The following is a 13,598-nucleotide window of genomic DNA, read 5'->3' on the forward strand; positions in this document are numbered from 1 at the left end:
GCATTCCCACAATGAGTTATTCTTCTCTGAGTGCCAGTTTGAACTGGGAGTGTTACACAGATTCGTACAACTGCAATACATTCGTTAGTTAGCAAATTGTTTTAGGTGAGGGAGCACTGAAAGGTACATCACACAGACAAACCAAAAGACAGTATCTTTATCTCCAATTATCTAAATTCTGCATCTGTTCCAAAGAAGTTGAATCACTTAAGATTACTTCCTGAACTCAGAGACCTCCAGTGCTTAGGAGTGGTTAGAATTTAATGGATTATTTATAGTTCATACCCTGCTCAACTAATCCATATTTGCATCACAGAGGTATTCAGAGTAGCAAAAGCAGCATTACAGTAAACCAAAGAATGAAAGATTGCCCAGAAAGCTCCTCTCAGCACAGAGGTGGCTATCAAAATACTCTCCCCTACTTCTTTGACTTACCCACAGTGTCACAAGGCTCGTCTTTGTGTACGCAGAAATCTGTCCTAGAAAGCAAAACAGAACAGAAGTCAAATGCATCCTGTGCCTCCAGACTTCAGGCTAGGAAAAAGCAGTGGTGCATGACTCACATATCATGGGTGTTGAGGGATTTTTTTTTTATTTATTTAACTGCTGTGGAGTCTACATGATGACAAAACAGATAGCGATGTTGATTGCTACTGCAAGATTACAAGCAATTATGTGAATCAGCTCCGTATATTACTGTTCAATTTAATACTTTAGATTTTGCATGCAGAAGAGTACTGCCACATCATGTAAGAGAACTGTCTCACTCCAGGACGTCAGACTTCATCAGCAACTGGACTAAAAATGAACCTCTTATTTTGAGAGGAGAATTGTAACAGAAAGGAACACAAACCCTGTGATGCAATAGCACCATCAAAAGTGGGAGAAAGGGATATGTGGGGACACTGCCTGGAGACACACAACTGATCATGTATACTCAGAAATTCTCAGTTCTTCAGCTTTTTTCTCCTTCCACTGGAATAGAAAAGGAAAAGAAAGAAGCAGAACTAAACAGAGAAAGACAGATGTTTGCACAAAAACAAATATGAGAATTTCAGAATTTGCCAGGTAACAGCTAGGTGAGCTGGCTTCAGCTAAACATATAGTCAAGTTTGCCATTTTATGTTTCAAAGCCAACACACACAGGTTTAATAGACTTCATTTGGTCTCTGTTACCCCTCCACATCTCATCCAGTCTCCCTAGATTTCACCAAGGCAGGAAAAGATACTACGTATGCCACTGGCATCCACAGATCCTGCCAGGGATCCATGGAGCTGTGTTAAACAGAAACAGGAAGAAAAGCCTTGAAAGCTCACCGTCCAAGTAATACCATTGCATGTGAGAAGATTTTGTAAACGACTTTCCTCATGAGAGAGAAGTGTGAGAAGTATTTTTTAACTAAATTAATAGTTTGAATATATTTCAATATGCACTTAGGCCTAAGCATTTTGGAACTATCTTCAGTCCTACTTTGCAGCACCACCTGCTACGAAGAAGAGATGGAAAAAAGCATCGTGTGGCTAAAGGGAAGCCGAGAAACCATAATCTCAGTTGTGGCTTTCCTCACCCTGATGAGAGGCTAACAAGAGAATTACATTAGTACATTTAGAGTGTGTTGTTTGAAATGCCCGAGTCCCGGGTGGAATTTTAAGAGTTTGGCAGGAGGAAGAATGGAGAAAGATTAAAAATACTTCTGTTCTGAAGAAAAAAAATAATGAAAATAGGATTTGTAAGAAAAGGGATTCAAGGCCAAGGTCTGTGGCTAACAAGTGCAAACCCGTCACACCAAACTCTTTGGAAATCACAAATCAGGTGGCCAAGGACTTGGAAGGAGGGAAACAAAAGTTATCACAAGCTCTTGCTAAGCAGATACTGAAATCTCACCATGCTTCAATGCAGAAAAAACATAACAAGCAAAGTGTTAAAAATCAGTTAGGAACAAAACAAAAATGGAAGCTACGACCACACACCAGCCCCAGCTTTCATTTTTCACCACAGCCTTACTGTGTCTCGACACCTTGGCATTCCAGCCTTTCCAAAGAAGACTAATGACAGTCTCCTGACAGAGCTGGCACAAGCACGCCTGCTTGAATTCCCAGAGCCAACTTGACAGAGGTTTATTTAAGGACTTATTACGTTATATAAACTGGTAAATCAAACAGATGCTTTTCTTGTGACAACAGATAGCTCAACTATTAGTAGATGGCAAAAGGCCATTGCTAGAAAAGCATCTCTCCTCAGGGGCTGGCCAGCTCTGCAAATAAAGCACAGCAAGTTTTGCTCCTTGCGCTCTGTGTTGCACACTGAAAGGTGTCTGGCACTTTCAGATAGCTCCCTACAGAAATTACCCACCATGCCACAAAACGAAGGGTTTAAGCAATCCAGCACAACTCGCAGACTCTCCTACAGAGGTGGAACAATCTTTGTCTGTAAAGAGTGCTGTGATGCTGTCTGGTCAGGGTAGGACTTGAGACAGGTCAGCAAGAAGAGCTGAACACAGCTGCCCAATTCACTGCATGTGGGGTTGCAAATATGAAACTTCCCCAGCCCATCCTTTAAGAGTGTCACAAACACAAGTGCAAGAGATACCATGCTTCTATTCTTGATACCTTGTATCAAAACGCTAGGCTTTAAATCATCCGGACCTATTGTATAAGTTTTAACCCAAAACTCTGTGGCCAAACAGAAAAGCATGTCCAAACCTACAGTCACAAATGAACTCAGTGGGTCTCCTGCCTCTTCCAAAGGCAAGCTGCCTAAACAAAAACCTATACACTGAAACGCCTACAGTCCTTTCCTGGAAAATCATGAGGGGGACCAAAGACCACAAAGGCATTAAGGCAGATCTGTCTCACCTGTGGGTAAGTCACACCAGCGAGGTAAGATGGCCCCATCATGGTACGGGAACTGATCTGCTTTTAAAAAGGTTTCAATCACAGGTCCCTCTGGAGCATTTTTGAGCTTTACTGCATCTACGTTTTTGAAATAAGAGCCTGACATGAATAATGCCATAATGATACTCTAAGGATATAAAAAAGATACCTTCATATTCACTGCGTGTGCAGAGATCTCTTATCACAGAGACTACAGCTTTGTTAGCGGGATGTTTTATAGAGATATGTTGGAATAAAACTCTTACTTTGGGAGCTGCAATTCAAATCCAAGGCCAGATCTGACGTTATCACACCAAGTTTTGGATAATGTATTGAAATCTCACACTATAGCAGTGAAGCAAATTTCCTCTTCACTTTTAGTCACTTGCTGAATCAAGCAGCACATGTGTTGTGATCTTTTAGAGATCTGTGAAATTCTCAGTCATTATCACTTGTTGTATCGTGGACTGTTTTCATTAGCAGAATTAAACAATTCTTCTGAAAACAAATGACAGTAAGTCGGTTGTTTTGTTCAATAAAAGAGCCAGAAAAGAAGAGCTCAGAACTCCTCCTAAAGTCACTCTTCCATTTGGCTCACACGAACTGGAAAAAAATACCTAACTGTGCTAAGCTGAATTCTGCAATTCAAGTGCTTCCTGTAAGAAAGGAGGACAGTTGTTGAACTGTGCAACATGAACAAGAAATATTCTGTTCAGTGGCTACTTACTAGCATCCTTCAAATGACATCTTTTGACCAGTTTAACCCCGCAGGGTCACAAAGCTAAAGGACAGAGGAAACTGGTACAGGTATAAACTTGCCAAAGAAAGCTTGGTCCATACATACATACATTTAGTAGCTCTATGAGCCCAGCTTCCTGAATGCATATGGAATTGCTTCACTTGCCCACTTAATGGGAAGGTGGAGGGCTGGACAAAGATCTAAGATACAGACTCTGCAGAAGGAAGCTATTCTGGTCAGCTGCTCATCAAAATATGAAATATATTACCTGTAGGTGCCAAAGATCTGAATTTCTGTAAGTTCAAAAGCAGAATTTGGACAAGGAAAGCGTGAAGATTATAGAGACCACGGCACTATACTCAAACCTTCAGGACTGTCAGAGATTTTTTACCTACTGCCTCCTTAATTTACCGAACTGGGCAGTGGTACATCTTATTTCGCAGATATAGTATACTTCTTACCTGGAAGTCAACTAGGTAGAGATACTATTAATATCCCACAGGAGGGATATATCTGCCACCTAGGTCATCTACATTTACATCCAAATGAGTATACGGGGAATACCATTTTCAGGTGAAGTTCCAAAAGACAAGTGTGCCTTGTTATTTCAAATGAACACAACCAGACTGGAACCAGAGGGGTTTCTTTAGAGGTTGACCCCAAATAATCTTTTTCTACTGCTAAAGTAGCTGCTGAAAAATTCAGCTTCTGCTTTTTCTGGCGCTATTGCTTGTACTGGACATGTTGTTGCTCCCATATCCTCTGCTGCTGGTCCTTCTGTACAGTCCTGGGGAGAGTGGTCAAGGGATGGACAGAAACACACACACACACACTTCCAAAGCCAGGAGTAGAAAACTTATTTCCCCTGACAAAGGAATCAGGCTGCTGGGCCAGAAGTCTTCCAAGCAACGTGGCATCCTCTATGCAGCAGAGGCAGGATGGCTTACGACAACACGACGCAGCAATAAGGAAGGATACAAGTAAACACTGTTGGCCCATGAAACAGAAAAAAATGCTGCTCTTACACAGCTGCAGGATCCCTGGCCTGAACTTGCTCACAAAATGTGAACCTAGTTTCTAACCCAATTGAACCTATACTTCTCCAGCTATTCTGATCGCAAAAGCCTGTAAATTTACTGAGCCCAGTGAACATCTCTACAATTCTTCCTCAAATGCCTGAGTCCAACTCATTTAGCCTGACATTACGCATTCAATTTTATAAGCTGCAGAGAGAATGCACAGACGAAATGCACTGCTCATTCCCTCCACCCTGTGCTTAGAGCACATCAGAAAAGATTCTGTCTGCCTCACTTGTCATGCAGGACAACTGGATGTCCAGATGAGTTTAACAAAAATGTTGGTTATTTATTTAGGCCCTGATCCAATAAAGCACATGCTCAACTATAACCAGGATGTTCAGCCCATTGACTTCAAAGGAATTATTCACCCTGTCTAAAATGTTAAGTATCCGCTTAAGTGCTTGGTTGGACTACACTGAATGCAGAAGAGAAAGAAGGATTTGGGGGAACTGCACATATGTCTGTGAAGGTGCACTCTTAGGAACTTTGCTGGCTCCATGCCCTGCTCACCAGCTATTTTACTGAACACTCACCAAGATCCCATGGAGAATTCGCAATGTGGTGGTTAACACAAGAGACAATTGCAATCAGACTAGCAGTTTAAGCAAAAACATGCATTTCTAGTTGCATTGTTGGCAAGGAAAAAAGGTAACAGAGGTGAATAATATTAAGCTGCAGTACAGACATTTCCTGTCTCTAACTAGGAAAGACAGGGGTAGGAAGCAGTGTCTTTGTAGCACACACAGCATCCATCTTACACTGTATTTTTGTGCTCACTTTAATTATTCAGTGATCATTTCTGTAACAACGCATTCTTAGTGTAAACCTTAAAGTATGCAGTCAACTTAGAAGACCACTGATTTGATACTCAAAATTTACAGTGACTGTGAGGAACACAGGACTTGAATTATATTCTGAGGTTGATCTGAGGTAGCGAAGTTGCAGGAAAAAAGACTGCAGGTTAACATGGAAAACATTCCTTTCATTTACTGTATCTGGGCCATACCCTGATGTGTTTGATGTATCAATAGGCAGGGCTGCAGGGTGTGAGGAAATTTGCTGTAATATTCATACGCAGATTATTTCACGTCTGAAATAAATGCAGTAGGTTTCAAACATACAAATTAAGAACTACTGATTTGAGCTATGATAGAGGAGGGATGTTGAAGTGGTTATCTCCTGAGGCAAAGAGCAAGAAAATTAATTTAGTTTCTGGTATCCATCTCTCACTTTCTTAAGAGAGAACTCCTTCACCACCTCCCTCCTACTGACACCCTGTATGCTCCACAGGTACCAACTCTCTCTCCTCTCAGACTGTTCAATATGCGTATCTACCTAATTACACTCAGAGCACTTGTTTCCCGTGTTCTCAACTTGGCAGCTTCTTTCTTCTAGGATGAAGGTCTTGTCCTCCAAAACCTCAGCCATTTCTTTTCTACTTACACCAGCTGGTCCGAGAAAAAAGTATCTTGCCTGTATCCTGACTATGACACGCTATGGTGACTGACAATGCTTTTGCACAACATCACTGAACATACACAAAAACAAGACAAATCTGAGCCCTCCAAACAGCACACAGGTAGCAAATGCATCATCATCAATGGATCTTTTTCTTCTATTACTGCCAGACCAGATAACCTCATCATTGACTACTGGCCAGAACTGGTTAAGTAAACTGATAAAGCTGACCTCACTATACCTGGTTACAAAAACAGCAGCATCCACAGGAGGGGTGTCATCCCTTGCACCAGGAACCTGGTTGTTACCAAGGTACTTAGCTCCACCATATTCTTCATTTTGCCAGTGGCAAAAGCTCTCCAGAGACCTCTCTCCATGATGCCCAATAGACAACTTTGCCTTTTGGATAGAAAGGGACACAAAATAAGAAATATCAGTCACAGCGTTTACACAACACGTTGTATCTCTGATAAAAAACAGAGGGTCCAAGACACAGCTATGAGAAAAAGAAAAGCGCAAAACCAGCTTCATCTGAGTGGGCGAAGCAGGGACTTTGGAACCCACACTGACCTCTGCCATTTGATCTACAGAACAAAAACCATCAGCTGGCAGCAGTCACAAGCTTCCAAAGTCTCCTAAATCTGGACGTTGTATTTTTGATACCAAAGCCATATAATTTTTACTTTTTCTAACAGTTAATTCCCTAGCCTGGTTCACAACTATACGCAGACAGAGATTTACCAGAAAGGCTAAATAAAAGGACTGTAGTTCCTTTCACTCCTGTGGCCTCTTGTACTTCTTACCTGTAACACTATCCGGTGTAGTGTGGCAGGCAGGCACCAGTTATTTTGTGATTCTATGGCCAGACAACCCACACTTCCCACCCACACAGCATAGGGATCCTGCTCTGCCTGTGAGAATACAGTGGCACCATTACAGCAGAAGGGCAAAAATGAGTTAGAACTTACAGGTCGATTGCGAAGCAGGACCAGTTTTGTCACTCGAATGCTGACTTTAATTCCAAGACTTTGATGTTGAAACATGTTGTACACCTGTTAAAATGCAAAGAAAACATCCACAGTACATCAGTAACAATGCCAGGACATAGTAAGGTTGAAGGAACTAATTGTGACTAAAGTTAGACATTTCTCCTTCAGAAAACAGACCCAAACCAAAACCAAATGGGCTGTGCTACTCTGGTCAAAATAAACAATCTTACAAGCTATTGTATTACCACTCTAACAGTTCCATATACTACCGCGTAGCTAAGACACTTACAAAAATACATTTGCTCCTACTATATAGCATTTGGCTTCACCAACTGACCAATTTGAGTAAGATCCAGCATTTGGGGACAGAAACAATAAAAAACAGACAAAACCATAATCTAGCTGCAGAAAGAAAAATACTTTTAAGTGGAATATACGAGAGGAAGGGTTGCTGAGCAATGAAGGAAAGGAGAGCAATATTCCAAAGGAACTCCAAAGCCTTAGGAACATGGACATACATTACGAAGCATCCAACTAATATGGATCTTCAGCATTTAAATATCAGAGATATCTGAATGCAAGATGAAATAATGGTGTGTTTTAGACTTCAGGAAATAGAATGGAAAAGCAATTTCCCTCTGTTATTTTCATATCTTATATAAGAGAATAGTAATAAGGCAGCACATAATGACACAAGCCTCAGGAAATACAAAAATAGCACCGGAAACTACCTTACTAGTTTCTCCAGATTTTGCATTCCAGCTCAGATACTTCACGTCATTCTTATAGATTAGAATATAAGATCTTAATTGATGCCAGAATTTTACTCCACCATTTCTCTGTGCACAAATGGTTTAACTAGAATGTATAAAGAAAAAGGTGAGGCAGGGGTTCATTTTGAAAGGGTTTAAAATGCCCCATAATAACTTTTGGATGAATACCGCATTCCCTGCTCAGTCAAAACAACAACAGACAAAAGAAGACCACTGAAGAGAGACTCTTGACTAGTGGCTGCAGGACTTGGTCTCAAGTAAGCTATATTCCTTATCCATGTCTCACTTGGCTAGAAATATCACACAGGCTCAGCTAACTTCCTACAAGAAACTCAAGACATGAACATATTTCGGATACTGTTTTCAACACTTGGTATTTTTCCTATTTGTGCAAATACTCAGGAATGTGCTCAATGTAAGAGCCTTCTTAAGCACGCTTGTGTTTGGGGTTGGATTTAGTCATACATTTAAATGTTTCCTATAATTTAGGCACAGACTGCAAGACAGACACTGCTCAGTATTTGACCCACTGACCTTCAGTATGAGCACAATGAGCCATTTATCTGCCCTGCGGCTGGCATACAAATGCACACAAGTGCTGGTACTATTTACTTACCTTGGGGGTATGTTGGTAGAGCAGCTAAGGCCTCTCACTACAGCCAGGGAGGGGGCTGGGTAGGGGGTGTAAACTCAAAACTTGCAGACAAGGGCTCTGACAGTTCACCTATTTGTAAACAGAGACCTGGACATTCAGTTGAAAGGGTCAATGGAGCATCACACTGATCAAGTCAGTCTCTCAGGCACCACTGGAGAGGCTAACGAATATTTGCCATGATCCTGTGAAGGATGCCTTTGATTTGCCTAGCCCACTGCTAGCGTCCTGTAAAGCTTCTACTCATAAAATGGCGGTATAGCAAGTAAGTTCTTATCACTAGGCCTAATGTATGATGATCTTTCCATCTGAGCAGAAAAGCTGCCTGTCTCTAGATGTTGCAACAACAGATCCAAACACCACTGACTTCAAAAGGCAGTTTTCAGTGACAAAATCTGCAGAACGCAAACCAGTTACTGAAGAATTTAGCTTATCGCTTTCAAAGCTGTCAGACCCTCTTCCTTTTCTCTTCTCTTGTGCTTCCTCCATCCAAAGGATAATTTGATTCTGTATGTATCTGCATCCATCAGCAATCTGAGAAGTGCTGGACCTTGTAGGCAGTAGCAACAATTGGATACTAAGCCAAAAAGACATCCTGTATGCAAAAAAGGCTTTACTTCACATGTTTATTCAACCTTTGTTTGCTTTCTTTCTTAAATGGAGCCCAAAGAAACCCCAGGCTTGTGGTGATTCCTGCTGTCTAGTAAGAACAATAACCTCTTTCCATCAGCTAAGTAAATTTGACTGGTGCAAGTGGCTGTTCTACTTCAGTGCAACTGAAGTGTTCAAACACTATGCCACCTAGAGAAGAGACAGACCCCCTCTTATCAGGGGTCTCTCAGCTAGTTCTGCTTCTGCCCCCTACTCCAAATGCCTCAGAGGCTGAACCAGACCTTTCAGTCCATGAGCTCTGACTGGATTAAAAGGGAGACAAGACATTTGTTTCTGTTCTGTCAGACTGGCTCCTATGCACTCATAACCAGCACTTTAATGTGTGTACAGATAAACATACTGTAAATTGCCTAACACCACAGCGCTGGGCTAACACACTGATTATGGCAGACTGCTCAGTATCACCAGGGAACAAATTCCAGTGTATTAGAAAGAAGAGTTTTTCCTGATGCTTTAGGACAGACAGCTGAATTTTGAAGATGTGGTGCAATCAAAAGTGGCAGTGCATATTCTGGCCACGCCTATCAGTTAACTAGAAGGACCAATCTTTAAGTAGATGACGTATTCCTAGCAAAAGGCAAGAAAGTGCAATAGCTAACAATACCTACAGGTTGGGGTAGATCATTTCTTACTGAAATTTCAAGAATTTTTCCTCTGAGATGGACAGACTGTTGCCAGAAAACAGTAATCCAATATTTTTTGTTTTATTTTTCTCACAACTCTGCACTGTTTCTCAGGATTTAAAGTGTGACCACCTTAAGCTCAGGTGAAGAAGACTGCAGCACTCTGATTTAAGATGGTCCTGCACCAGAACTGCAGAACAATGTCAAAATACACCGTTTCCAATTTCCAATCTTCTTTCATGAACCAAGCAGGAGAGGACACTCCAGCTTCATCTGCCTTCACTGATTCCTCTATTTCTTCTTAGCAACCCCCCCCCAGAAAATTTTATACAGAAAGTTCTACAAAGATTCAGCAAGGACCTGTGCAGCTCCACCTGCAAAAAAAAAACTGTCATTCAAAATGGTCTAAAATCTACAGGTAAATTAGCAAGAAAACTGACCTAAAAGTTTGCCTGCACGTTGGTTTGCACAAACAAACATCATCTTCCAAACAGCTCTCATCCACTGATAAAGTAAGTACAGGATGGATACTATCATCACTGTACTGACAGGACCACCTCAATTAACCACAAATTAGACCAATAACTTGCACCAGGCCCCTTTTCCCAGGCTCAGCTTCACTCCTTCATTCCTTCCCTCCTTACCTTAAGAGGCAGAGGGCTGGAGGTTGTGGTCAGCCTGTAACAGTTCCCCTCTGCGGCTCCTTCCTCACCGATTTCCCTGCTCCAGCGTGGGTCCTCTCCATGGAGGGCAATTCCTGTCACGTAAGCCTGCTCCAGCGCAGCCTCCTCACCCCGGCCCCACTTCTTCCAGGGAACACCAGCCTGCTCCAGGCTGTTTCTCACACTTTTTTCCTCACTTTTCACTGCCTGGGTGGAGTTTTGCCCTTTCTTAAAACCCATTTTCACAGAGGTGTCACCAGCTGGTGCCCTGTGGTGGCACCGCTGTGGAGCTGACTGGAACCGGCTGTGTCCGGCGCAGGGCAGCCCTCGGTCTCCTCACGGGAGCCACCCCGATCTCCTCACAGGAGCCGCTCCTGCCAAAGCCTTGATGCTAACACCCAGTACACAGCCTTTTAAATGAAAACCCAAACTGTCTCAAATAACTGTGTTTAAGGCTAGAAAGAACCTCAGTAAGACAACCAGCCCTTAAATGACCCGACAATGAAATAAGAAACTGAATTCCACACAGGCCATTCACAGCCATTTTGGCAGCACATGGCCAGAATTAAACTAGATTGCACAATGCAGGTTGTGCCCAAAGTGAGTATTATCACAGAGCCCAGGTGTCCATTTAAGACAAAAAGAATTTGAAACCGTAAGTTCTTCCTGCTTAAAGTCAGGCTCCACCATGGCAGTGACCACCTTCTGCCCTTCTCCCCTAGCCTACAGGGAAACGTCACCCACTTTGCGTGTCAAAAGCTGTTCACTGTGCCCAACTGGCTATCATCAGCGCATGAGCTAACAGTACCATGTAAGATGGCCGAGATAATTGGTACCAGGGGAGGAGGATTGGGATTTCCCAGTGCAGATGTTCTCAAGATTTACTGCTGCATGGACAGCGTGCATTTTTAGACAGACTGACTCACAGACACCTCCCCTCCCACTCACCATACTGTGGGCCACCCTCCCTCAAGCCTGCAATTGCATCACACCCTTGAGGTTGCTGTGGCCTCCTAACATGAGGAAAGAAAGAATATTTGGGGTATTTTAGAACTTTTTAATAAAATGAAGCAGCTGGGAACAGAAGAGCCAGCTGCATGAAACCTACTAATGCTTTGCTAAGCTCTGCCATGGAACAAAATGCAAAGGTTGCTGTTTTAGGTTGTCACCACAGCACCAGAAAGCAGCTTAGCTGGAAGAGCAAGGGAAGTTCTTGATCACTGGACTGAAGGGAAGGGGTGTGAAAAATTGTCAATGTGTCTGAAACGCAGTCACAGGCACTGGTGACCCTGTTGAACGTGAACTATGTTATTTTAACTTCCATCCTATGAGGAGTCATCAAAAGCACAAAGAGTGCTTTGGGAACAGAAAGAGGTATAGTGATGAGCCTTAAAAAACAGACAGAATAATGGAAGAGGAGTTGCAGTAGAAAAAGGAAATAAAAAAAGTCCATTTCTCTGAGATCTCCTTCCTTTGTACACATTTTCCTGACAGAGCCTTCCTGCTCAGAATGCCCTCAAGAAACGACGAAAGTGTGAAGCCTGAACCATCTTTCTCCTCCTCCCCTGTTTGCATTCCTCCTGCCCTTCTTTCTCCTTATACCGTTGACATGGAAGGGACAGAATAAATGCTGCTTTGGCATAAGCTGTCCAAGCCTGCCCCAGCATGCATAAAGTACAACCCAGACATGAGGAATTGGGATAAGAGAAGAACTAAAGTACATCAGTTTTGTTGTGTTTTTTTTTTTTTAAATTCTCAAGAGCTTCCTCTGCAGGTGGATGGTGGGAGGGAGACGTGTGTGTTTCAGATGTTCTGGAGTTCAGCACAGCAACCCTGAGGGTGAATGTCTTTTTTTTTTTTTTTTTCCCCCCTTCCTCCTCTCCCCCCTCCCCATCCTCCCAGCTTTGCTTTCAAGCTACAGCGTCCCCATCGCTTTGGCTACTGGAAGATGTTTGGGCAGCAGAAGCATTAGTCAGGTTACTGAGGTTGTCTTTTACTTGTTTTGAAAAGTGCTATAGGATTTCTAACACCCACCTGAAGCCAAGCTTTCAGATTTCCCCTTTAAACATTATGAAAAATAACATATTAATGTTCTTTATAAGATACAGTTGACATAACTCTTTCTCCTGAGACTGCTGGAGAGAAATCTGTAGACCGTGATCAAATATTTATATCCTATTCCCTTACATTCCCATCATGAAAATTCCAGATCAGGGCAAGGGAGCTGATTATCAGCAGCAGCTCTGGAGACTTTATGTGCCAGCACCCAAGAGAACAGAGATGTAAATCCATCAATACGTGCATGATAAAAATGATTGTATCTGCTTCTTCAACGCAGAGAAAGCTCTCACGGGAAATCCAAAATGAAAAATGATCTGCAGAGTGTTAAAAAAGGCTTCAGAAAGTAAAGCAGTATTATTCCTAAAGAACAACATAAAATTTTTCCCTCTTAATGACATCCAAAAGATCACTAACTTCAAGTTACTGCTTGCTATTGCAGAGGGCTTTCACACTAATCGCATGGCTTAGGAACAGCTGCAGGAGAACTAACACACACTACAGCAACTTACCCCTGTGTCCCTGTGTGCTCGCTGTATTCTCTCAGAAAAAGTCAAGCTCAAAACCAAGCTACAAATTTCACTTATTCCAAAGCTCCAAAAACGCACTTTTATTTATTTTAGGTTTTCAAACCCACAGAAAGCAGCTTTTAAATTACTGTGTTGTGGTCCTGGTAATTCAGACATCTTTGTCCCTAAATGCGCAGACTGTCTGTCTCAGCAGGACTTCATTTGCGAAGCAAGCTCTGCATAATTGCAAGGAGCCAACATTCACAACTTGTTGTTCAGCTACTAGCTGAAGCAAGTTATTCCTCATCATTAAAAACACTAATATGACCAATAACTTGAATCACAGACTTTTGTCCAGGAAGCTGAAGGCTCAAGTTGTGAAGACCAGCTGCACCAGAGGCCAGCGTATCTGCCTCTGAGGACAGATAATCTCCTTTTTGTCTAACTGCTGAAAATGAAACAAGAAAAAACAAAAGCATAAAACTGCAGAAAGCAGTGTATGTTTCATTC

The 13,598-nt window shown here is 42.3% G+C and overlaps 1 protein-coding gene across 1 annotated transcript in view; it reads right to left on the reverse strand.

Annotated features, from left to right (window-relative positions):
- Positions 1–13,598, reverse strand: part of ADAMTS17 (ADAM metallopeptidase with thrombospondin type 1 motif 17) — a 173,196-nt gene that overhangs the window by 131,522 nt on the left and 28,076 nt on the right. Inside the window, exons 5-7 of the mRNA XM_035554855.2 lie at positions 7,119–7,202; positions 6,392–6,549; positions 436–479 (exon numbers count right to left, since the gene is read on the reverse strand). Of these exons, the coding sequence (XP_035410748.1) occupies positions 436–479; positions 6,392–6,549; positions 7,119–7,202 (286 nt within the window). The remainder of the gene's footprint in view (positions 1–435; positions 480–6,391; positions 6,550–7,118; positions 7,203–13,598) is intronic.

Source organism: Cygnus atratus, chromosome 11, assembly GCF_013377495.2.
Source record: "Cygnus atratus isolate AKBS03 ecotype Queensland, Australia chromosome 11, CAtr_DNAZoo_HiC_assembly, whole genome shotgun sequence".
Classification (NCBI taxonomy): domain Eukaryota; kingdom Metazoa; phylum Chordata; class Aves; order Anseriformes; family Anatidae; genus Cygnus; species Cygnus atratus.